This window comes from Chiloscyllium plagiosum, chromosome 1, assembly GCF_004010195.1.
Source record: "Chiloscyllium plagiosum isolate BGI_BamShark_2017 chromosome 1, ASM401019v2, whole genome shotgun sequence".
Lineage (NCBI taxonomy): Eukaryota > Metazoa > Chordata > Chondrichthyes > Orectolobiformes > Hemiscylliidae > Chiloscyllium > Chiloscyllium plagiosum.
Genome location: NC_057710.1, coordinates 89,002,852 through 89,029,351, shown reverse-complemented (window position 1 = coordinate 89,029,351; position 26,500 = coordinate 89,002,852). Strand labels below are relative to the sequence as shown.

At 42.4% G+C, this 26,500-nt stretch overlaps 2 protein-coding genes across 3 annotated transcripts in view; one reads left to right on the top strand and one right to left on the bottom strand.

Moving 5' to 3' along the window:
- The window catches only part of fryl (furry homolog, like), a 474,538-nt gene extending 466,050 nt beyond the window's left edge, over positions 1-8,488 (bottom strand). For both annotated transcript variants that reach the window (XM_043691269.1, XM_043691279.1), the window contains exon 1: positions 8,258-8,488. The gene's annotated coding sequence lies outside the window, so the exon portion shown is untranslated. The remainder of the gene's footprint in view (positions 1-8,257) is intronic.
- Positions 8,489-8,632: 144 nt separating this feature from the next.
- The window catches only part of ociad1 (OCIA domain containing 1), a 31,613-nt gene continuing 13,745 nt past the window's right edge, over positions 8,633-26,500 (top strand). The window contains exons 1-5 of the mRNA XM_043691356.1: positions 8,633-9,030; positions 22,271-22,355; positions 25,293-25,346; positions 25,437-25,484; positions 25,897-26,026. Coding sequence (XP_043547291.1) covers positions 8,956-9,030; positions 22,271-22,355; positions 25,293-25,346; positions 25,437-25,484; positions 25,897-26,026 — 392 coding nt within the window. The 5' untranslated portion in view covers positions 8,633-8,955. The remainder of the gene's footprint in view (positions 9,031-22,270; positions 22,356-25,292; positions 25,347-25,436; positions 25,485-25,896; positions 26,027-26,500) is intronic.

Below are 26,500 nucleotides of genomic sequence, written 5' to 3'. Positions count from 1 at the left end.
GTAATTACACCGGCACTACTCCCCACCTCTTCCTCCGCTACATTGTTGACTGCATTGGTGCCACCTCGTGCTCCCGCGAGGAGGTTGAGCGATTCATCAACTTCACCAACACATTCCACCCTGACCTTAAATTTACCTGGACCATCTCTGACACCTCCCTCCCCTTCCTGGATCTCTCCATCTCCATTAATGACGACCGACTTGACACTGGCATTTTTTACAAACCCGTCGACTCCCACGGCTACCTGGATTACATCTCTTCCCACCCTACCTCCTGCAAAAATGCCATCCTGTATTCTCAATTCCTCCGCCTCCGCCATATCTGCTCCCAGGATGGCCAGTTCCACCACAGAACACACCAGATGGCCTCCTTCTTTAGAGACCGCAATCTTCCTTCCCACGTGGTTAAAGATGACCTCCAATGCATCTCGTCCACATCCTGCCCCTCCGCCCTCAAACCCCACCCCTCCAACCGTAAAAAGGACAGAATCCCCCGGTGCTCACCTTCCACCCTACCAACCTTTGCATAAACCAAATCATCCGACGACATTTTCACCACCTCCGAATGGACCACACCACCAGGGACATATTTCCCTCCCCACCCATTTCCACCTTCCGCAAAGACCGTTCCCTCCGTGACTACCTAGTCAGGTCCACGCTCCCCAACAACCCACCCTCTCGTCCTGGCACCTTCTCCTGTCACCGCAGGAATTGCAAAACCTGCACCCACACCTCCTCTCTCACCTCCATCCAAGCCCCCAAAGGAGCCTTCCACATCCAAAGTTTTACCTGCACATCCACCAATATCATTTATTGTATCCGTTGCTCCCGACGCAGTCTCCTCTACATTTGGGAGACTGGACGCCTCCTAGCAGAGTGCTTTAGGGACACACTCTGGGACACCCGCACCAATCAACCACACCGCTCTGTGGCCCAACATTTCAACTCCACCTCCCACTCTGCCAAGGACATGGAGGCCCTGGGCCTCCTTCACCGTCGCTCCCTCACCACCCAACGCCTGGAGGAAGAACGCCTCATCTTCTGCCTTGGAACACTTCAACCCCAGGGCATCAATGTGGACTTCAACAGTTTCCTCATTCCCCCTCCCCCCCCACCTCACCCCAGTTCCAAACTTTCAGCTCAGCACTGTCCCCATGACTTGTCCAACCTGTCTATCTTCCTTTCCAACTATCCACTCCACACTCCTCCCTGACCTATTACCTCCATCCCCACCCCCACTCACCTATTGTACTCTATGCTACTTTCACCCCACCCCCACCCTCCTCTCATTTATCTCTCCACCCTGCCGGCATTCCTGATGAAGGGCTTTTGCCCAAAACGTTGATTTTCCTGCTCCTCGGATGCTGCCTGAACTGCTGTGCTTTTCCAGCACCACTCCAATCTAGAATCTCGTTTCCAGCATCTGCAGTCCTTGTTTTTACCTACTTCTCAGTTCCACCCAAATAATTTCCCTGGATGTATTTCCAGGAGTATCTTCCCTCAGCACAGCTGTAATGCTATCCCTTATCAAAAATGCCACTCCCCCTCCTCTCTTGCCTCCCTTTCTATCCTTCCTGCAGCATTTGTATCCTGGAACATTAAGCTGCCAGTCCTACCCATCCCTGAGCCATGTTTCTGTAATTGCTATGATATCCCAGTCCCATGTCCCTAACCATGCCCCGAGTTCATCTGCCTTCCCTGTTAGGCCCCTTGTATGGAAATAAATGCAGTTTAATTTATTAGTCCTACCTTGTCCCTGCCTGCCCTGACTGTTTGACTCGCTTCTGTTCTCAGCTGTACCAGTCTCAGATTGATCTCTTTCCTCACTATCTCCCTGGGTCCCACCGCCCCCTCCACCCCACCTTACTAGCTTAAATCCTCCTGAACAGCTCTAGAAAATCTCCCTGCCAGTATATTAGTCCCCTTCCAATTTAGGTGCAATCGGTCCTTCTTGTACAGGTCACTTCCACCCCAAAAGAGATTCCAATAATCCAAAAATGTGAATCCTTCCCTCATACACCAGCTCCTCAGCAATGCATTCATCTGCTCTATCCTCCTATTCCTGCCCTCACTAACTCTTCGCAGAGGGAGTAATCCAGATATTACTACTCTCGAGGACCTCCTTTTTAAATGTCAGCCCAACTCTCTGTAATCTCCCTTCAGAATCTTAACCTTTTCCCTTCCAATGTCATTGGTTCCAATGTGGACAATGACCTCCTGCTGGCCCCTCTTACCCATGAGAACATTCTGCACCCTCTCTGACACATCCTTGATCCTGGTACTAGGGAAGCAATACACCATTCTGCTTTTTCTCTGCTGGCCATAGAAACCTCTGTCTGTACCGCGGACTACAGAATCCCCCAACACAATTGATCTCTTGGAAGCCGACGTACCCCTCGTTGCATTAGAGCCAGTCTCAATTCCAGAAACTTGGCTGCTCGGGCTACGTTCCCCTGAGAATCCATCACTCCCTACATTTTCCAAAACAGCAAACCTATTTTAAATGGGTATATCCACAAAATATTCCTGCTCTGGGTGCCAACCTCTCTCACCCTTCCTGGAGTTAACCCATCTATATGACTGTATCTGAGCCTTCCCCCCTTCCTCCCCCCTTCCTATAACTGCCATCCATCACATACTGTTGCTGTTGCAAATTCCTCATTGCTTCTAACTGTCTCTCCAACCGATCCATTCAATCTAATAAGATTTGCAAACAACAGCATTTATGGCAGATATAATCCACAGTAACCCTTAAACTCTCTTTAAACTCCCACATCTGACAAGAAGTACATATCACTGTACTAAAGGCCACTTTTGCTCCTTCACAATCTACAGAACCAGAAAATAACACCGTCTTATTCCTCTACAAAACACTGCCCCAGGTTAAATTAATAGCTATGGCTTATATTTTAAGTTTAATCAAGAGACATATCTCCAAAAACATATAATCAAGAAAGAACCCACTCTAATCACTACTACAGCCTTTCTGTTCGATACACTTAAAACAACGATTAACTTGGCTGATTCTGTGCTGGGAACTTCACCCAAACAGGTTCCTCCAAGATCAGTTGCAAATTTCACTGTTGTTAATTTTCCCAGACGCACTCCGACGTCCAACGATACATGAATTCAAACAGCAAAGGCAGTAGTTATGCAGGTTCTCTCTCTCTCTCTCACTCTCCTGCACTGTCCTCACCATGTGCTTCCTTTGTCTGTTCTTTTCCCTTTTAAACTGCTGTTGTTTTGACTTTTTTTTCCAAAGTTCCAAAACAATGCAACAGCATATAAAACAGTAATTACTTCCTCAAAGAATTCTATTAAGTTGGTAAGACATAACCTTCCCTGCACAAAACTATGTTCCCTATCACTGATAAGCTCATTTTCTTCCAAACGTAAATAGATCCTATCCCTCAGTAAATTCTACAGCAGCTTCCCTGATGTCAGGCTCACCGGTCAAATATCCCTGCTACCCTTCTTAAACAAGAGGACAACATTAGCATTCTCCAGTCCTCCGGAACCTCACCCTTGTTCATTTATGCTGCAAATATATCTGTTAAGGCCTCAATTATTTCCTCTCTCGCTTCCTTCAATAACCTGGGATAGATCCCATCCGGACCTAGCGACTTGTCCATCTTAATGCCTTTTAGAATACTCAACATGTCCTCCCTCTTTATGCTGACTTGATCTAGCATAATCAAACATCTATCGTGCCCCTCCCCTTGGTAAATACCGATTGATAGAATCGCACCCATTTTCTCTGACTCCATGCATAACTTTCCTTCTTTGTCCCCGAGTGGGCCAACCCTTTCTCTGGTAACCCTCCTGTTCCTTATATACAAATAAAAGGCTTTGGGATTTTCCTTCACAGTGTTTACTAAAGATATGTCATGACCCCTTTTAGCCCTCTAAATTCTTTTCAAATTGATCCTACTTTCCCAATATTCATCCAAAGCTTAGCCTGTTTTCAGTTGCCTAGACTTTAAGTATGCTTCCTTTATCCTCTTAGCTAGTCTCACAATTTCATTGGTGATCCATGGTTCCCTAATCTTGCCATTTTTATCCCTCATTTTCACAGGGACATGTCTGCTCTGCACTCTAATCAACTTCTCTTTAAAAGCCTCACACATATATCAAATGCTGATTTACCTTCAATCACCTGCTCCCAATCCACATTCCCCAGCTCCTGCTGAGTTTAGCTATTGTTGGCCTTTCCTCAATTTAGCACTCTTCCTTTGGGACCACCCGTCTTTGTCCATGAGTATTCTAAAACTTAGGGAATTGTGATCACTATTTCCAAAGTACCCCCTACTGAAACTTCAACCACCTGGCCAGGCTCATTCCTCAACACCAGGCCCAGTATAGACCTTTCTGAGTTGGACTATTTGCATACTGCTCGAAAAAACCCTCCTAACATGCTGTGAATCTAACTAGAAAATCAGGCCTACTTTGGATCTGATGATATGTAATGAGACAGGTTTAATAAATAATGTCAGATTAAAAGAACATCTAGGGAACAGTGACCATAACAAAAGCCGAAAGAAGTGTGGCTGCTATAAATAAGGAATAAAATAGAAATTGTTGGAAAAGCCTCAGCAAGTGTAGCAGCATCTGTGGAGAGAAATCAGAGTTAACGTTTCAAGTCAAGTGACCCTTCCTCAGAACTGGCCATAATAAAGTAGAATTTAGCATTCAATTTGAGGGAGAAAAACAACTGTGCTAACTTGAATAAGAGTAATTATAAAGCAATGAGGGTTGAATTAGCTGGATAGGACTCAAAAGGATTTTGGCAAAAAAATGTACAGGTTAGGTGAATCGGCCATGCTAAATTGCCCTTAGTGTTAGGTGAAGGGGTAAATGTAGGGGAATGGGTCTGAATGGGTTGCGCTTTGGCGGGTCGGTATGGACTTGTTGGGCCGAAGGGCCTGTTTCCACACTGTAAGTAATCTAATCTAATCTAAAAAAAATGGTTGAGGAACAACAGCAGAAGTTTAAGAAACTATTTTAGTGGCGCACAGCAAAGACAAAGAAAGAAAGGTTATGGGAAGGTGAGAAGCCAACCATGGTGAACCAGCGAGGTTAAGGCTAGTGTCAAATTGAAAGAAAAACATGCAATGTGCTGAAGATTAGTAGCAAGTCAGATGATTGGGAAAGTTCTAAAACCAACTAAAGACAATCTAAAAGATAATGATGCGGCAAAATATAAACTTTGAACGTGAACTTCCAATAGTTTTGGAAAGATGCACTGGCCTTGGAGGCAGTCCACAGAAGGTTCATTAGGCTGAACTCTTGTTTGGAAGAACTGCTTTCTGAGGAGAGGTTGAATACATTGGGCCTGTACTCACTTGAATTGAGAAGAACGAAGTACAACCTTACTGGAACAGATTCAAGTCTTGGGAACTTGACAGGTTAAATACAGAACATGTTTCTGGGACCAGAGCGGATAATCTCAGACTAAGGGATCACCCTTTTAAGATAGGGATGAGGAAGATTTTTTCCTCTCAGAGAATAGTAATTTGTAGGATTCTTTACCACAGATGACTGTGAGGCTATGCCATTAAGTATAGTCAAGGCTGAAACAGACAATTTTTTTTTAAATCAGTAAGGGAATCAAAAGTTTTGAGAATTAAAGCAGGAAAGTGGAGTTGAGGATTTTAACATCAGTTATGATCAAAGAAGCTTCTGCTTCTTTGCATAATGGGGTCAATGTAAATTCCTCATTCCTGAAGAAGGGCTCATGCCCGAAACGTTCTCCTGCTCCTTGGATGCTGCCTGACCTGCTGTGCTTTTCCAGCAACACATTTTCAGCTCTGATCTCCAGCATCTGCAGTCCTCACTTTCTCCTCAATGTACATATCACCATTGAAGTAAACAAAATTTTCATATTCAAGTTGCTCTGTCCTACAAGCTGCGCCCTATTGTATAAATTAGACATATTCAGCAAAAGGAGAACTGAATAACTTTTGAACTGCTTTCAACACAATACAGCATTTCTCTGAAACACACTAGAAAGCCACGTCATTAGGACGCATATTAGACTCGAGGTGAGTGCAAACTGTAACATACAATGCCAACGTATTTAAAATGCGTAAATGTTGATTTTCACATCCAATACAACTAAAAAAAATCTGATTTTAAAGAGTGACTGTTATGATCCTAGAAAGTTCTCAAAGCATTTTGCAGCCAATTAAATAGTTTTGAAGTGCAGTTGTATAAAAATGTAGGAAATGTAAACCTGGAACTAAGACTGTTTATATTAAAGGAGCTATTTCCAACAGTTGCACAATACAAGTCAAATCCACTATTGTCAAATATACCTCTTATTTCAAAGGCTGATCATTCAAACATTTCAGCACAAAATTTCTACTTTTGCAATTTATTTGCATAAGCTGGTAAAAATTATTTGGTGGTTAAAATTTTTAATTCTAAAAATATCTGAGTTATCAGGGCTACGTACTATGGATTTTTTCTCTTTGAGGGTGTCTCAGTGGCATTAATACAAAGTACAAAGCCAACATGCTCCTTTCAGAAGGATACAAATAATAGGAACTCAGATCATGAAGGGCAAAGAAAACTTAGCAAATTCTATCAAAAACTAAACTGCCATATCATCTTTGACCCCTGAAGTCCCAATAGTCACAGAAAGGCTCAAGTATACCATCATGGCTGACTGAGAGGGGATATGACTGAAATGTATAAAATTATGAGAAGCACAGATAAGCATATGAAGAAACTTTTTCTGCTTGATGGAGAATTAAATGACCTGGGGCATGGATTTAAGGCAGAAGCTTTAAAGGAAATGACGAAAAACTTTATTACTGACAGCACAGAGGGAATCTGGAACTCAATGCTTGTGGGGGGTTTTTAAAAAATATTCAGGTATGCATTTGCGATGGATCAAGTGCTGGGATAAGAATAGTTAGGCGGATGGGCCGAAGAGCCTTTCTCTGTGCTGTAGATCTCTTTGACTCTATAATAAGTGAATTCTGTTCCCTAGATGCTGCCTGACCTGCTGTGCTGTTCCAGCAATAAAGTTTCAGCGGATGGGCCGAAGAGCCTTTCTCTGTGCTGTAGATCTCTTTGACTCTATAATAAGTGAATTGACGTTTCAGGCATGAGCCCTTCTTCAGGAATTCCAAAACATCGATTCTCCTGCTCCTTGGATGCTGCCTGACCTGCTACACTTTTCCAGCAACACATTTTTTTCCAGCAACACATTTTCAGCTCTGATCTCCAGCATCTGCAGTCCTCACTTTCTCCTCTATAATAAGTGACTCAACATCCCTTTCTCCTGGGCCACCTGAATACAGAGGATGTCAATAGAATGCACTTTTGACGAGCAAATTTTATTGTCAATGGATCACACAATTGCTAAAAGGGAGAACAATAGAAAAGTGGAAACTGAAACTAAAAAAGGCAACAGTGCCTCCAAACTACAACTGCCTCACCATTTCTCTCCAATAGTAAAATACAAATAAAAGCAAAACATGCCGGAAACACGCAGGATTTGTCTGCGAAAAGCATGAAGTAGAGTTAATATTTTAAGTCCACAACCATTTGTTATACCACGTTGAATTTCCGATATTATCCTACCATAACATAAAACTGTCTCATACACAATCAGACCGAGGACAGTAAATTCTTGAGACTCACAAATCAACCAAGTATTCATAATCACACGTACCACAATCAGGAACAGAACAACCCAAGGACCTGCCGGCAGTCAGGACGGCAATTATTTGCCGTTATATGGCAAGAAATCGTCTCAAGTTACTTCACAGGAGCTTTATCAGTCAAGATATGACAGCAGAAATTTGACTTAAAGAAGTCGGTTTAAAGCGCGATTAGAGAAGACGAGAAAGGTTGAGGAAGGGGAATCCAGAGTTGAGATTCGCACACTCCCCATCAAAGCCAGATGAACTCTCCCACTCACTTCCCATAAACGGGTTAACCTATGGTCAGGCAATCCTTCTCACACACGCAGACACACAGAGAGAGAGAGAGAGAGTGAACCACACGTTCGCATTCACAACGAGTCGCTTTGTTCACTCCGGGCTCCAGCACAATCCAGCTCGGCCTCACGCTCACACTCAGGCGCTTTGTTCACCCTCTTCCCAATAGCGCCTGTGGAGTTCGTCTTTGAAGCCAATGGGCAAGACCCGGCCTGCCGCAGACTCTCCCTGAGAACCAACTGAAGTCGGATCCCCGCCTCCCCTACCTGTGGAGCCGCGGTGCTGGTGTCTATCCGAAAGAATGGTACCTGCTCACTCTCTCGAGCTATTCTCTGTGCGACTCTCACTCTGAATCCGCAAGCCCCTGACCGCTGCGTCGCCGCCCGTTTACCCGCCGCTCGCGTTCTTTTTCCTCCGTGACAACCGGACTCGCTCTCCCGTTAGGCCCGCCCCTGGCCTTACCGGATTGGTGCAATGACGTTCAGTCGAACGGCTCGTTGCCGTGAGACTGGCCGCCTATTGGTCAACAATGTTGTCAATAACCTAACGTCACGGAGCCAGCCTGCCATATTCATTTCCGGTCTGTCATTAGATTACAGGCAAACGAGGAAGTATAGATAAAAACTGAAATAAAAGTGAGGTGGAGCCTTTATTTTATAAATAGTTTCTTATTTTCACCTTTGCTGCGTTGTTTGATATGTATTTCCTGATTCTGGCTGTGGTACGAACGTGTGCAATTCAAAGTGGTTCCATATCTGATCAGATAAATCAGTCAGTGAGAGTATCATCACCTCGGAGCCAGTGTGAACGAGGAGGACTGTGGTCGGCTTAGATCTTTCTTCCGACTTGACGGTGCGGACATGTGACCTCAGGTTCGGTCCCCGCTTTTCGTTTCCGGGATCATGGTCAATTTCATAGAAATGCTTCCGGGCCCTGCGCGCGGGGCAATCGTTCGGTAGAAGGTGGCATCGTGCTGTGACCGTTAACGGCGCGAGCTCCCGCGGGGATGGAGGAGGGGGAGCAGCCCGGCCCTGGACACGGACAAGACCCCGGTCCCACAACCCGGCTCGGCTCAATTCAGGTATTCGCTAAAGGACGGAGGGGGGGACATTGTGAATCAGTGGAGGCCGTTTACAGACCGAGATCTGAGAGTCACGTTTTTACAGCCGAGAGCGATCAGCTGCTTTCTCCCGGACGGTGGTGTTTCTCCTCTTCCACCACCAACACACCGGGGCAAGAGGAGAGCCCAACCTGACCGCGCCTGATCAGCTGCTGCTGGTACCCCAGACCTCAGCACCCTGGCATGGCCACCCTCTGTCACCCTGCATGAGGTGCTGGATGTCTTGTCAAACCTCCTACCACTGTTCCAGACTTCATTCCCTAGACAGCAGGCCTTTGCTTCTAGTTTCCGCTGCTAATTATTTAGAAACTGGATGGCGATAGAAGTGTGAAGGGAGAGAGGGATCACCAGCCACTAGCACCTGCTGCGCTAGGGAGACACCAAAATATTGCTTCTCTTTCTGCCGAAATGGGCAACGACAATATGCTACTTATGCCAAGAGTTTTTTTTCTTTCGCTTCACCTGCCCTTGACTGTGATCCTGCCTTACCTTCCTTCTGATTTAATCTGATCAAATTTCCCAACTATATGTTCTGTCTCTTTATTCAAGTCATTGAAACAAATTGTAAACACTTCTAGCCCAGTATTATTCATAAACTCAGTACAGAAGAGCCCTCTGCACCAGCAGTGGGTGAGCAGCCAGATGTTGTGCACATTGGCACCAACAACATAGGTTGAGATTATGCAGAGTGAATAAAGGGAGTGGGGAAAAAGGCTGAAAAGCAGGACCTTGCGGGTAGTAATCTCTGGGTTAATACCAGTCCTTCGTGCTAGTGAGGCAAGGAGTAGAAAGATAGGACAGAAGAATGCGTGGCTAAGAAGCTGATGCATGGGGCAGGGTTTCAAGTTCTTGGATCATTGAGATCTCTTCCGGGACAGGAGTGACGTGTTCAAGAGGGACAAGTTGTACCTAAACTGGAGAGAAACCAATATCTGCACGTGGAAGTTCACCAGTGCTACATGGGAGTGTTTAAATTAGAGTGACTGGGAGCCAGAGCAGCAGGTCAGCAAGTGGAGAGATTGAGGTAAAGGTTAGGATCAGTAAATCAGAAAGAAAGGACAGGCAGAGACAGGTAAATGAACGTTATGGCACTAATAGACTGAAGTGTTTATTTCAATGCAAGGAGTATTACAAGTAGGGCAGATGAGCTTAGAGCTTGAATCAGTACGTGGGACTATGATGTTGTATCCATAACAGAGAGTTGGCTGAGAGGGTGACAGGACTGGCTGCTTGACATTCCAGGGTTTCATTGTTTTAAGCAAGATAGAGAGGAAAGTAGAAGAGGTGGAGTTGCATTACTAATTAGGGAGAATGTTATACTGTCAGAGATCTACAACATGGGGACACACCCTTCAGTCCAACTTGTCCATGCTGACCAGATGTCCTAAATTAATCTCGTCCCATTTGCCGGCACTTGAACCATATCCCCCTCAATCCTTCCTATTCATATACCCATCCAGATGCCTTTTAAATGTTGCAATTGTACCAGTCTCCACCACTTCCTCTGGCAGCTCATTCAATACATGCACCACCCTTTGCATGACAAGGTCCCTTTTAGTTCTTTCCCCTCTCATCTTAAACCTATGCCCTCTAGTTTTGACCTTCCCCACCACAGGGAAAAGACCTTGTGTATGTACCAATCCATGCCTCTCAAGATTTTATAAACCTCCATAAGGTCACCCCTCAGCCTCCACTGCAGGGAAAACAACCACCAGCCTGTTCAGCCTCTTCCTGTAGATCAAACCCTCCAACCCTGGCAACATATTTGTAAATTTTTTCTAACTCTTTTAAATTTCACGACATCCCTACGAGGGAGGGAAACCAGAATTGCACACAATATTCAAAAGTGGCCTAACCAATGTTAGAGCTGAAAATGTGTTGCTGGAAAAGCGCAGCAGGTCAGGCAGCATCCAAGGAACAGGAGAATTGACGTTTCGGGCATAAGCCCTTCTTCAGGAATGTTAGATGCAACATCTGTACTCGGACAGGACATACTGGAGGCCCCATCCACTGAGACGATATGGGTGTAGCTCAAAAATAAGATGGTTCAATCACTTTGATGGAATTATGCTACAAAGGAACCTTGATTATCCGGCATTTGGTTATCCAAATTTCGTATTATCTGGACAAGATTGCAAGGTCCTAATGCTTGGCTAAACTGTGTTATCTGGTATCCAAACATTCAATTATCCAAAATACTTCCCGCCCGAGGCATTTGGATAATCGAGGCTCCTCTGTATAGGTTCCCTCCCCCCTCCCCAACAGTCAACGCAACATTGAGGGACATGGAATGATGCAATAAAAACAGTTGTCATAGTGGGTGACTTTAAATTCCCCAATATTGACTGGGCCTTTCTTACAACAAGAGGCTTAGAAGGGGCAGAAATTAAGTGCATCCAAGAGGGTTTCTTGGAACATTGTGAATAGTCCAACTAGATGAGGACCATACCAGACCTTGTACTGGCTAATAAGTCTGGCCAGGTGACTGGTCTATCAGTGGAAGAGCATTTTGGAAACAGTGATCATAACTTCCTTAAGTTTTAAAATAGCTATGAATAAGGATAAGTCAGGAGTTTGTGGCAAGGTAATAATTTGGGTGAGGAGCAAATTCCATGAGTATTGGGAAGGAGCTGGGTAGTGTTAATGGGAGGAGTTAACAAGTCCATATTTGACAGGTGGGAATTGTTTAAAGATCTGCTGATGAGTTCAGGACCGACATATCCTAATATGGAAGGACAAGGATGGTTAAGTAAGGGACCCTTTGTTAACGAGGGTGATTATGAATTTAGTCAAAAGGGAAAAAAGCATATGTAAGATTTAAGTTAAATTCAGACAGGGCCCATGAGGAATATAAAGAAAGCAAGAAGGAACTCAAGCAGGGAATTAGGAGAGCAAGAAGGGACATGAAATGACCTTGGCAAGTAGAATTAAAGAGAAGGTAGGACCACTCAAGGATAAAGGAGGGAACTTGTGTTTGGAGGCAGAGGATGTGGGCAAGATCCTAAATGAGTACTATGTATCGGTATTCACCCAGGAGAAGGATATGGTGGATAGTGAGATTTGTGTTGAGCATGCTAAAATGCTGGGGCATTTTGAGATCCAGAAAGAAATGGTGTTGGGTTTCTTGAAGAGCATTAAGTTGGATGGGTCCCAGGGCCAGATGGTATCTACCACGGGTTGTTGAGAGAGGCAATAGAAGAGATTGCTGGGGCCTTGACCAAGATCTTTGAATTGTCCTTTGCCACTGGAGAGGTCCCAGAGGACTGGCGAGTAGCTAATATTATTCTCTGTTTAAGAAGGGAAATAAGGATAATCTACAGACCTGTGAGTCTCACATCAGTGGTTGGGTAGCTATTAGAGAATTCTTAGTAATAGGATTAACTGAAATTTGAAAAAGAATGGCCTAATTAGGGACCGTCAGCATGGTTTACTGCAGGGCCTGTCATATCTTGATTGATCATCTTTGTCACCTCAAACTTCAATGTGTAGAGCTGTGAATGTTATCTACATTGATTTTAGTAAGGTTTTTGACAAGGTCCCTCATGGAGGCTCATCCAGAAGATTAAGATGTATGGCATGCACGGTGTCTTGGCTATGTGAATTCAGAATTGGCTTGCCCTTAGAAGGCAAAGGGTAGTGGTGGACAGTTGTTTTCAGCCTGGCAGTCTGTGACTAATGGTGTTCTGCAGGGATTCATAGTGGGCCCTCTGCTGTTTAAGCAGTTTGAGTTCAAATGTTAAGGAAAAGTATACAATTAATGACATGTCCCTGAACAGCATTGTTGTCCAGGGTGAGCTTGGGGTTCAAGTCCATAGCTCCCTGAAAGTGGCTATGTAAGTAGATAGTATGCTAAAGAAGGCGTTTAGCACGCTTGCCTTTAATGGTTGGGGAATTGAGTACAAGAGTCAGGATATCATGTTGCAGCTTTATAAGATTTTGGTTCGGCCACACTTGGAGAATTGCGTTCTGTTCTGGTCGCCACTTTACAGAAAGGACGTGGAGGCTTTGGAAAGGTTGCAGAAGTGGTTCACCAGGATGCTGCCTGGATTAGAGGGTATGAACTATAAAGAGAGGCTTGAAAACCTTGGGTTGATTTCTCTGGAGCGGTGGAAGCTGAGAGGAGACCTGACGTCTGTAAAATGAGATGCATAGATAGGGTTGAAGGTCAGAACTTTTTTCCCAGAGGTGAAATGCCTAAAACTAGGAGCCATGCTTTTAAAGTTGGAGGGGAGGTGGGGGGGAAAGAGTTCAAAGGAGATGTGAAGGACGTCTTTTTTTTCCCCACACAGAGTGGTAGGAGTGTGGACCAGGGCTGGTGGTGGAGGCAGATAAGATGGGGCGTTCAAGGGACTTCTTGGCTAAGCAAATGAATATTCAAGGAATGGGGTGATGTCGACAGATGGCACTAGTTTAATATGGTGTCATGTTCGACACAACATCATGGACTGAAGAGTCTGTTCCCATGCTGTACTGTTCTATGTTTAACAAAATCTACATAGTCCACTTTCCAGCACTTTGCCCATAGCTTTGAATGTTATGTTATTTGGAATGCTCGTCGATAGTCTTTTTAAAGATTGTGAAATTTCCCACCTCAACTGCCCTCTAAAGGCATTATTCTGGTGGTTACAGCTTGCCAACTTTAAAATAACCCATTTATCCATATTCTCCACTTCCTGTTAGTTAAACAACCTTTTATTAGTGCTAATGTTTCTTCACATGCCATGTGATCTTTTCTTGTTTAGTAACCTTTTGATATGACACTTTATCAAATGTCTTTTGGAAATTGAAGTGTACCAGAACTACAGGATCTTCTTTATCTGTCTTACTTGTTACTTGCACTCAAAACATAGTCAGTCTAATAACGTAGTAAAATACAATTTCTTTTTAACAAAACCTGCCTCTGCCTGATTACATTGTTTTCTCTGTATCCTTCCATAATCTCCTTAATAATGGATTCTGGCAACATTCCCATGACACAACTAGCATATAGTTTATCACTTTCTACCTTCTTTCTTGCATGGAGAAGTTATATTAGATAATTTCCCAAACTGCTGAGGCCTCCAAAATCTAAAGTTTCAGAAGACTTTAGCCAATGCATCCACTGTCTGTAACCCCGCATCGTTTCTCATTGGCAATAGTGAAAGATCTTCCCTCCTCTTGACCTCATGATCTTCAAATACCTTTGGAAAGTTTTCTAAGTCTTCAGTAGTGAAGGCAGACCCATAACATTTGTTTGTTTCCATGTTTACCAGTATCAATTCCCCACAATCTCTCAGACGAATGCTAACTATAGCTACTGTTTTCTTATTTAAATACTTGCCGGAGCTCTGTCTGTTTCTGCATTGCTGGTTAGCTTTCTCTCATACTCTGACTTAAAACTGAAGGTGAAAGCATTCTTTGCTTGTTCTCATCTGACCAATTTTTTGACCTGCCACTATTCCTTGTCAGGCTTTCTTTCCATTTGAAGTGATCTTATATCTCCTCATTCAGCTGTGGATGATGAATATTTCTCAAACAATCCTTTTTATTGGAATAGAAGGTTTTTTAAAGGAGTTATTAAATATATCCTTAAAGTTCTGCCACTCCATCTGCAAAGTCCTACCTTTTTAACTTAGTCTCTCAGTAGTAAAGCTAGCACTAGAATCATAACCCTGTCCTACTCGCTAAACCTTTAGTCAGGTTTAGCACAAGTATGTTGAACCCACACTTAACCTTTCAAACTAACATAAAATTTTATCATGTTGTGATCGCTGTCATCTAGAGGCTCCTTTCCTTTGAGGTTACTGATTAATCCTGTCTTATATCTCTTTACCAGGCCGAGAATTGTCTGCTCACTGTTCTAGAATGTACTGCTTTCAGCTTGTCCCAAATACACTGTACAAGCACATTTTCTTGACTACGTTTTGCCAGTCTGATTTGCATTATGTATGGATTCTGGTCACTTGTGATTATTACAGTACCTTTCTGAAGTATTCCATTTATTTATTTCTGCATAGATTGTAATGCAATGTTACTATGTTAAGAGCTTATAAACTAATCTAACAAGTAATGTCCTATTTTTCCTTTTTTTTTAAATCTTCAACCAAATCCATTTAATATCTTGCTCTTTTGACCTAAGGTCATCTCTCAATACTGTATTAATGACATCCTTGATTAACAAAGCTACCTTTTTAATAGGAATATACAACAGTAGAAGGCATTCAGCCGCTCAAGCCTGCTCTACCATTCAGTGAGATTGTGGCTGATCTGTGGCCTAACATGAGGAAAAAGATGATTATGTCAAGGTTTATATATACTTATTACAAAATGTCTAGCATTCAGTCAGTTACTACGTGTAGTAATGTGATACTTAAGTTGCTGGGCTCATCATTCAGAAGTCTCCATTAGTAATTCTGTTCTGATCAGGCGAGGAGGAGAATCAGCTTCCCTCTTTTTAGCCCACTCTTTGTCGGTCTTCACAACATTTTTTATTTCAATTGCCACACATTATCACACAATTAAACGTAGTTACTAGACCAGAATGAAGGAAATGATTTTTAGGATTTTTTGAAAGAGGAATTTTACTTGTACTAACCTTGAGGCAAAAACAGCAACATCAAGCAATGCAAAATGGGTAATCCACCAGTCTATTACAGAAGAGGAGTAAAGATTGTGTAGTTTAAAAGTCCTTGGAGACTTTGAGGTGTTATAACCGACAAGGACAGTTGTTGTTTAATTGTTGGATCTTAGCAGTGCCAAAAAAATGTAGATATTCTTGAATTCTTAGTGCATGCCCATTTCCCCAGTTTACTCGTTGACCGGGTGCTTTCTTCCTAGATGATGAGAGAAGCAGGCAGAGTAAGCCTTCAAGTTCTTATAAATCTATTTTCTTTTCCTTTGCTTCTTAAATGTAACTTTTGAAATGTGACTGTCAGCGTGACTTCAGGATGATATGTTGCCTCTCTGGTGCCAGGATCGAGAATGTCACAGGCACCTGCAAAATGTTTTAGGGAAGGGTGAACAGCCAGATGTCATGGTCCATGTTGTTACCAATGATTTGGGTAGGAGGGGGCTGCTGCTGAAATCATAATTTAGGGAGCTACATAGGAAGTTAGCAAGTAGGACTTCAAATGTAGTAATCTCTAGATTACTTCAAGTGCCACATTTGAATACAGAAATTGGAGGATAAAGGTTCATAAGTACGTGGCTGTAAAAATGGCATAGGAGGTAGGGCTTTAGGTTTCTCGGACACTGGCTTTTGGGAAACTGGCAACTGTTTCAGCCAAATGTGTTGCAGCTAAACATTGGGACTGAATTCCTTGTGAAGCATTTTGCTGATGCTGTTGGCAGAATCTTAAACAAATTTTAAACTTGGCAGCAATGTGGGAATCAAACGAGAATAGTAGGCCGATATTGTATTCACAAAGTACTTAAGAGATGCACTGACAGGAGGATAGAGAATAGCAATTCAGTTGGTGTAAGGGATAAAGAAATGAAATCTAAATCAGTGTTTAAAAACAAAATCCTAGAAATCTGAAACAAGTGCAGTGCTAGAATAACTCTGGTCTGGCAGTTTGAGAAGAGAAATAAAATTAATATTTCAAGTATGGTAGGTCTCCTGTTCAGAGGTTACAAGGTTTAACTCTGGCGGATAGATATTTGGTACCTAAAGTTGACAAGGCACTGGGATCAGATGAGATGCATCTAAGGATTTTGAATGGAAATTGCAAAGGCACTGGCAATAATCTTTCAGTCTTTCGAAAGTTGGGAGAAGTGCGAGGAGACTGCACAATTGCAAATGTTACAGCCTTGTTCAAGAAAGGTTGTAAGAATAAGCCCACTAATTACAGACCAGTCAGTTTAACTTCAGCATAGGGAAACTTTGAGGCAATTTATTTGGAAAGAATTTGTAGCCACATGGAAAAAGATGATTGATTGATTGTGCAGAGTCAGCATGAACTTCTAAAGGAGAAATCAAGTTTAATTAACTTGCTGGAGAATTTTGAAGAGGTGACTGATTCAATGAGGGTAATGCTGTTGTGGTGGATATGGACTTTCAGAAGATGTTTGATACAGTACAATAAAATACACTTGTGGCAAGTGTTTTATTGCTCCTGGAATATAAGAGTTAATTGTAATATGCTTACAAAATTTTGAATGATATAAAACAGTCATCAGTGGATATTTTCCAGGGTGGAGGAAAGTTTATATTGGCATTCCCCAGGAATCAGTATTGAGACTCTTGCTTTTCCTATATATGTAATATATAAATGATCTTGATCTTTATGCAGATGACATGAAACTTGGAAGATTTGTAAAAAGGGGAGGGTAGCCAAACGAACATAGCCAAATTTGGTTGAGTAGATGGATAGTTATGGGGCGGCACTATGGCTCAGTGGTTAGCACTGCTGTCTTACAGTGCCAGGGACCTGGGTTCGATTCCAGCCTTGGGTGACTGTCTGTGTGGAGTTTGTAAATTCTCTCCGGATCTGCTTGGGTTACCTCCCACAGTCCAAAGATGTGCAGGTTAGGTGAATTGGACATGCTAAATTGCTCAGTGTTCAGGGATGTGTAGGTTAGGTGCATTACTCAGGGGTAAATATTGTGTAATAGGGTAGAGGAATGCCTCTGGGTGGGTTACTCTTCAAAGGGTCGGTGTGGGCTTGTTGGGCTGAGGGGCCTGTTTCCATGCTAAAGGGATTCTATAACAGTTATCAGATGAGCTTCAGTACAGAGAAGTGAGATGGTGCATTTTGGTAAGAACATTGAAAGACAATATAAAATAGGTGAGGGGGAATATAATTCTGAAGGGGATGCAGAAGCCAAGGGACCTTGGTGTATATGAGCACAGATTATAGATGGGCAGGGAATCAATAAGGGAATCAAATGAAGAGGCAGGTAAGTAGAGTTGGGCTGCATGGCTTCTGTCTCTTTCTAGGTCTTATGGTCTTGATAAGGGTGTAGAGTACAAGAATAAGGAGGTGATGTAGAACTTTAGTAAGACACTTGTTAGACCTTGGAGAAAGTGAGGACTGCAGATGCTGGAGATCAGAGCTGAAAAATGTGTTGCTGGCAAAGCGCAGCAGGTCAGGCAGCATCCAAGGAGCAGGAGAATCGACATTTCAGGCATAAGCCCTTCTTCAGGAATGAGGAGGGTGTGCCAAACAGGCTAAAGTAAAAGGTAGGGAGGAGGGACTTGGGGGAGAGGCATTGGGAATGCGATAGGTGGAGGGAGGTTAAGGTGAGGGTGAGGAAGAAGGGCTTTATGTCCGAAACGTCGATACACTTGTTAGATCTTAGCTGGAATATTGTGTACAGTTCTGTGCATCATGTTTTAGCAAGGATATGCATGCATAGGAAAGACTGGAGAATTGATCTAAAAGAACAAAAGAATATGGTGGATGTTCATAATCTGACACCCTGGTCTACTTTTCCATCACTCCTAACATTTCCTCAGTCATGACCCCTTCCCGTCCAATCTCAGTGTAACACATGACCATTAAACTCCTCCTCACTGTCTGAGGTACCAAACCAAACATACCTTACACTTCCAGCAGCATTTAACTTGTACTGCTTTCAATCTCATCCTGCATTTGTGAGACCAAATGCTTTACGGAACACCATCACTCTGTCATTAGGAACAATTCCGACCTTTCAGCTGCTATCCATTTCAATGAATCCCATTCTACTAACGTTAACGTTTCTGTTTTGGACTTGCTGCAGTAGATTAGATTAGATTACTTACAGTGTGGAAACAGGCCCTTCGGCCCAACAAGTCCACAACAACCCTCCGAAGCGCAACCTACCCAGACCATTCTCCTACATTTACCCCTTCACCTAACACTACGGGCAATTTAGCATTGGGGATCGACATTTCGATTCTCCTGCTCCTCGGATGCTGTTTGGCCTGCTGTGTTTTTCCAGCACCATATTTTTCAACTCTGGTCTCCAGCATCTGCGGTCCTCACTTTCTCCCGGGCAATTTAGCATGGCCAATTCACCTGACCTGCACATTTTTGGACTGTGGGAGGAAACCGGAGCACCCGGAGGGAACCCACACAGACAGTGGGAGAATGTGCAAACTCCACACAGTCGCCTGAGGCGGGAATTGAACCCGGGTCTCTGGCACTGTGAGACAGCAGTGCTAACCACTGTGCCACCGTGCTGCCCATTTGACTGAACACAATAGCATGTATTTTTGATAAATGATATTTTAAGCCTTTTTGAGTGCTACAACTTTAAAGAACCCACGCATGCTGGCTTGCTTCTGTTAAACCAAAAGAAAAAATCAAATCCAAATATAAATATAAAAATACCCACTCCCCACCTACATGCATGTGCACAAGATATATTCTAAAGGTGTGAAATGCACAGAGTTTACTAGAAAGATGAAACAGCAAAAAGGGCATTTTACACAATCCTTAAGTGGCAGTTGGAGTTGCAAGCCCAATGGATGACTACTCCATTCCTAAGGACAAATGGAAGTTGGAAGTTTCGAGCTTCTTAGTTGAAATTGTGTTCAGGCCTCTTTAGTGAAGAGATATAATGTTGCAAGTACAAATATTGCCTCTTTGCTGCCTGTGAAGATTTTCTGTTCAAGACCAGATTCTTCCCTTTTACTGAGTGAATTCTCTCCATCGCAATTCCTGGTGTCAGACTTCCACTGAGCCCTAATGTGGATTAATAAGGTGTTAGTTCTCTTCCCCAGCCAGTTTCAGTCATACATTATAAATTTACTTCACTTTCCACACAGTGGATTGAAGCTGGTATACAATTAGTAATACTAACACTAAGGCAATTACCATCAACCTGCTGATCATGGCATTGAGACCTGGTTCCAGAAACTACTGCCATGCATGGACTTTTAGAGACCTATGCAACTAGAAAGAAAATTAGAGGGAATGTTGCTTGCAGGGCGATGGTGAGTGGACTTGAGAGTAGGACTGACTTCTTCATTTCGTAGAGAGCTGGCATGCAGACCCCTGATGGTAGAAGTGACCTTCCTCTGTACAATCTCTCATTTGCAGAATTTTGATTTGACGCAATCTCTTAATTGTGTCTATAGGAATTGGTTCCATTCGTTATCATGCACATAGACTTTGTAGTTTCACCAGGTTAGCCCCTTCCTTTCAGGTACCTCTTGCTTCTGGCATGCTCTTCTACACTCATTTAACCAATGCTGGTTCCTTGGCTTAATAGGAATGGTGGAAAGCGGGTAATGCCAGATCGTTTAGTTACAGATTGTGGTTGAATACAATTCTGCTGCTAATGATCCCCAGTGTCTCATTCTTGAATGCACTTCTGTTCTGAAATTGTTCTATTTTGCAGGGTGGTAATGCAACATAACACTGTAGAGGGTGTCCTCGGCAAGTAAAAATGGAGCTTGAACTTGTATCGTGGTCAGTCCTATTAGTTCTGTCATGGTGGATAGACTAATGAGAATGAAGGCATCTATATTTTTTCCCTCGTTTTGGTTCTTGCACTACTAAATGAAAGCCTGTTCTGGCAGCCTTCAAGACCTGATGCTGCTGCTCTTCATACCAAAATGTTGAAGTTTCCTATTCTGTGCATTTTGTGTCCTTACCGTCCTTGGCCTTTCTTACAAATAGTGTTTAGCATAGGAGCATTGCCCCCATCAACTGAGGGCATATAGTAGGTTGGAGTCAGTGGATGATTTTCTTGGTCAAGTTTAATTTTGTACCACATGTATGATGGTCACGTTGTTTCCCATTTATTGGACCGGTCTCCCAATTTTGGCATAAGTTCCCAGACATTAGTATGAAAGATTTTGCAGGTTGAATTGAGCTAGGTCTGCCTTTGCATTGCAAGGTAGTCTAACTGTGGTTCATTCCTATACTGTTGTAGTGATTCAGTTGACTGATTGGCTTGCCAGGCTGTTTCAGGGCCCAGTTACAAGTTAACCATGTTACTGATTCCCTGCCCCTTTACTCTTTTTTTTCTCCTGAAGGACAGGTGGAGTTTTTTAAGATGTATGGCATAATTACTGACATTAGCTGCTTATGCCATGTTTTTGTTGAATTAACTGAATTTAAACTCAGCCGCATGATAATCTTGGAACTCATGTCTCTAAGTTGTTAGTCCATGCCTTTGGACTAGCTGTGCTGTGAGCATCAGCTATACTACCATACACTTGGCAGAACTGTCAAAGAGCGCTTATTGCCAATGGATACAAGTACAACAGAAACAACCTATTGAAATCGGATCAAAGGACAGATGTCAGGAATATAATTGAATTCATTTCCCTAAATCCTATAAATTAAATGTTCAGTGAAAAACACTGGGAGAGAAGTAGGGACCAGTATAGTGCACAAATTGCTTGATTCTATATTGGACTCTAAACCATTCATCTATTAACAATTGGGATGACATGGTCGAAAACCAAAAACATGAGTTTCCCCATGATTCTGGAATTATTGCAAACTATACAAAACTACAAATAAGTATTTAATAGAGTGAATGAATGGGCATAACTGCAACCAATGAATTTTAATGAAGGTCAGACATTTGGGCCTAAGAGTAGAGCAAACTGCTGGGTTAAAGGCTTAGACTACAATGAAATAGAAATATCCCACAGTATGTAAAGTCCTGGTTGGGCTGCATCTAGAATACGGAGTGGTTTTATGCACCATACCTTATAAAAAAAGGAATGAGTAAAATGTAGATTTATCCAAATGATGTCTATACCCTGTATTCTTAATCTTAAATCCAGTACTCCATTTATCTTGATTATTACCAGTTCGTGATCTATGTATAGTAACAGCAACTCCTACCAACAAAATCTTTTCACACCTTTATTTGTAGCTTTTCACCGTTGAGAAAGCAGTTCTCCTTAACAAGCTTCAGAAGTAATTAAGCCTGTGAAGATTTTATTTTATTGAACTGTATTTACAGGATGATTTGAGTTCCCTCTATTTTAGATCTTTTAGTCTGTTGAATAGATTAGAAAATTTATAACCTCCAACTGGATTCCATGTTTTGGCTGAATTATGTCAGACATCTCCTCTTCAAGCTTGTTTACAGGGAAGTGCCCTCACATTTCTGGTAATGTCATTAGGTACACAGATTCTTAATTGATCCTGTGACATACTTGGTATGAACACTTCAGTTGCACACTCAGCAGTGCATTAAAAAAAAAAAAATTTGGTTGTTAAGTTTTACTTAATTGGATGAAGAATTAATCCTAACTTTTCTCATTATCTAGAGTCCATTAGGTACTTCATACATCCCTACAGAAGATGAAAGAAGGGTCTTCAGGGAATGCAATCAGGAAAGCTTCTATTATAGATGTATGTATACGTTTTTGATCAATTGCTAATCACTTGCAGCTGGTCTGACATTTCAAATTTTATTTTGGTAGAATTTTATTTATTTCTGTAAAAGCAATGCCAAATTTAGATGTGTTATTGAAACATTTTATTCCAATTAAAATAATTTCAAGGTGTACTGAATTATGCTTTGGGATTATTTCTCTGCAGTGACTAGTTGAGAGACGCTTTGTAGGTATAAAATATTCTTCGAAGTATGAAAGGTTTGTAGATACGCGTGATTCATATTCAACATATATGTTTTTGCTTCCATCGTGGCACTATTGTTAATTAAAACAATTTAACTATGCATTCATCAACCAATACTAAATGTTATCATGTACAATTATTCCATCACATCATATCTTTACTGTTTAATTTCAAGGCAACTGGAGATTTTTTTAAAAAGCTGTTTCCAGTCTAAACCCTTTAACTGTAATTAACTCTGCTCAATTTACTGTATTCATTTTTCATCCGCTTTCTCCTCTTCCATCCCCCACCTATTTGAATTTAAAGTTAGGTAATCATTTCTGTTCTAATTAATAGGAATTGGGAAAAGTTCAATCTGCAAACTGGTGAATCCATGTCTACCCCACTAGAATCTGTAGTAGTATTTCAGTTTTGGAGGACAGATGTCAGTCTTTGCTCAATGATTGTTACACAGCTTTTGAATCAGGTTCTGGGTTTCTGCCCCATACCAGAACCTTTATTGCTGGAACAGCACAGCAGGTCAGGCAGCATCCAGGGAACAGGAGATTCGACGTTTCGGGCACAGGCCCTTCTTCAGGAATGAGCAGAGAGTGTTCAGCAGGAGAAGATAAAAGGTAGGGAGGAGGGACTTGGAGGAGGGGCGTTGGAAATGTGATAGGTGGAAAGAGGTCAAGGTGAGGGTGATAGGTCGGAGTAGGATGGAGGCGGAGAGGTCAAGAAGAAGACTGCAGGTCAGGAAGGCGGTGCCGGGCTGGAGGGATCCGGCTGAGACAAGGTGGGGGGAGGGGGGATGAAGAAACTGGTGGATGAGTCCAATGACCTGCATATCCTCGGTGGAGTGGGAGGGGGAGTTGAAATGCTGTGCTACAGGTTGGTTGGGTTGGGTCCCACAGCTACCTGGACTACACCTCCTCCCATCCTGCCCCCTGTAAAAACGCCATCCCATTCTCCCAATTCCTTCGTCTCCGCCGCATCTGCTCCCAGGAGGACCAGTTCAAAATACGTACAACACAAATGGCCTCCTTCTTCAAGGACCGCAATTTCCCCCCCGACGTGGTCGACGGTGCCCTCCACCGCATCTCCTCCACTTCCTGCTCCTCCGCCCTTGAGTGTCTACTTTCTGTGGTTTTATTTACCCTAATGAAGAAGAGCATATCTTCTCAACATCACAACTATTGATCTCACCCTGCTTGGCTGTTGTATGGAACCCCCTACGTGTTAACCCCTTAAAGCCAAATACATAACAATATTGTCAAATTTGATGGAATTTTAATGCATTTACTTTAGGGGAAATTTGGCATGTTAATATGCTGCAGTTTTTCTTATCTGCGATGTTTTGTGTTATGTTGCTGAAAATATTACTGATGAAATACTTAGCAGTTGTAGTAAAATCATGCGTATACTTAGGATGAAGAAGATTATGAGTACCACATATGCTTGGTCCAGTTCTTGTTGGATTCATTTGGATATCAAAGTTGAAACTTTATTGCTGGAACAGCACAGCAGGTCAGGCAGCATCCAGGGAACAGGAGATTCGACGTTTCGGGCACAGGCCCTTCTTCAGGAATGAGCAGAGAGTGTTCAGCAGGAGAAGATAAAAGGTAGGGAGGAGGGACTTGGAGGAGGGGCGTTGGAAATGTGATAGGTGGAAAGAGGTCAAGGTGAGGGTGATAGGTCGGAGTAGGGTGGAGGCGGAGAGGTCAAGAAGAAGACATTTCCAACTCCCCTCCTCCAAGTCCCTCCTCCCTACCTTTTATCTTCTCCTGCTGAACACTCTCTGCTCATTCCTGAAGAAGGGCCTGTGCCCGAAACGTCGAATCTCCTGTTCCCTGGATGCTGCCTGACCTGCTGTGCTGTTCCAGCAATAAAGTTTCAACTTTGATCTCCAGCATCTGCAGACCTCACTTTCTCCCCATACCAGAACCAACAGGACAAGTCGAGAGTGACAATGTAGCACCATACTGAGGAAGCACTCTCAAATACAATCAAAGCTGTGTTGTTCAGAAGAGGTGCTAAACCTAACCCATATTTTCCCTTTCAGAAAACTGTAAAAGACACGATGACAGTGGATTTCTTCCTGCTGTTCTCGTTCCTTTCTTCACCTCTCCTCTCTTTCCCAACCCCCAACCACCAGAGCACATACCCTCGCCATTCCTCATGCTGCCCCTCAACCGATATCCTGAGAAAAGTTTATCATGTCATTATTTGTGAATTCTTGCTGCGTATAAATTAGCTACCACACTTTCCTTCATTACAGCAGTGGCTACAATACATCTTAAAAGTTGTCTGTGACGCATTTTGGAATATGTAGAACTTGAGAGACACTGTACAATTTTTTTTCTTTCTTTTTGAATCATCTTTTATTAAGTTTTCACCTCAAGCTATCCCTAGAACTTTAATGTTTAAAAACAACAGATTTAGACACTACAGTACAGTACAAGGGGAAGAATTTCATTTCATTTTAAGATGATCAAGACCAAGTGAACTTTGAACAAATCTTGGTTGCCCAAAACTTTACACTTTAAAAGCCGTCATCGAGAAGTAACATTTTCTTCAAATTAATTCATCCAGCCTTGTGTAGAAATGTCTTTAGAAATTTTATTTCAGATTTTTTTTCATCACTAGAAAGATTTGTAATGTTTTAGAATCACTATTTAATAGTCCTGTAATTCAGATCATTTACTGATTTTGTTCAAATGGTCTTTACAGCATTGCCTTTTTCTGGGATGAGTATGCTAGTAACTCAAGTCCTAATCTCCAGAGGTAACTTTCTAAAGTAATTAATATAATTTTTTTGATTAGCATTACTGTATTCGTTTTATAAGTTACGTAGTTTCTGTACTTCCCATTTAGGAATCCTTTCGACTTCAACTCGATTTGGATCAATACCTAAGGTTGCGTGTAAGTGAATTATTCATTCCTTGTGGAGCAGAAAAAAGTAATGTTGAAGTTAATTCATATTATTGACTTTTTAATTTCCCTAGTAAAGGCATTTTTCTAACTCTGGTAGAAATAGTTTCTCAGAATGAATCTGTACCCAGTGCTGGAAAGTCTTCAAATATTTGATTTCAGTTTTGCATATATGAATATTGAGCAGTTTCAAATTAAGCATGGACATTGAATTGGCCATGTGACAAAATAAAGTGTCTGATACTCCAATAATTAGCTTATGTAATTCTAACTCTATAACACTACAGCCAGTCTAAGTCCATGGTTGTGTAGTGGAGACATTAGTTGAAATGCTTTTCTCATTTTGGGAACTAAAAGAATTAAATTGGAAATCTTCTGTGAATTTTTGGCCCTTCTTTCTCAGTTGCTGGTTTTTGTGGTTACCTGATTGGAAAGATTTCCTACATGAGGACATGCCAAGAGAAGTTCATGAGATTAAAGAATTCGCCACTCGGAGATGCTCTACGGCAAGGACATAGAAGATTCCCACATCCGTCAGTTGCCATTTTTAAATTTTTTTCTGCATTTTCGTGAAACTTATTTGTTAGAAAAATATTGCAATTTCTCTCCAGAAAAAGTAGAGATGTACATTAGTATTTTTAGATCGCTATTGAATTCCCAATGCAAAGTAATGCAAGACAGCTTCTTTATTCGTAAGTAAGAGCATACTGCTTGTTATTTCTGATAACAGCAAGGGACTCCAGTTGCACATAGCCAAACCTTTCTATAACAGGAGCTGACTTTTCCATTTATAGAGTCATAGAGATGTACAGCATGGAAACAGACACTTTGGTCCAACCCATCCATGCCGACCAGATATCCCAACCCAATCTAGTCCCACTTGCCAGCACCCGACCCATATCCCTCCAAACCCTTCCTATTCATATACCCATCCAAATGCCTCTTAAATGTTGCAGTGTACCAGCCTCCACCACTTCCTCTGGCAGCTCATTCCATACACGTACCAT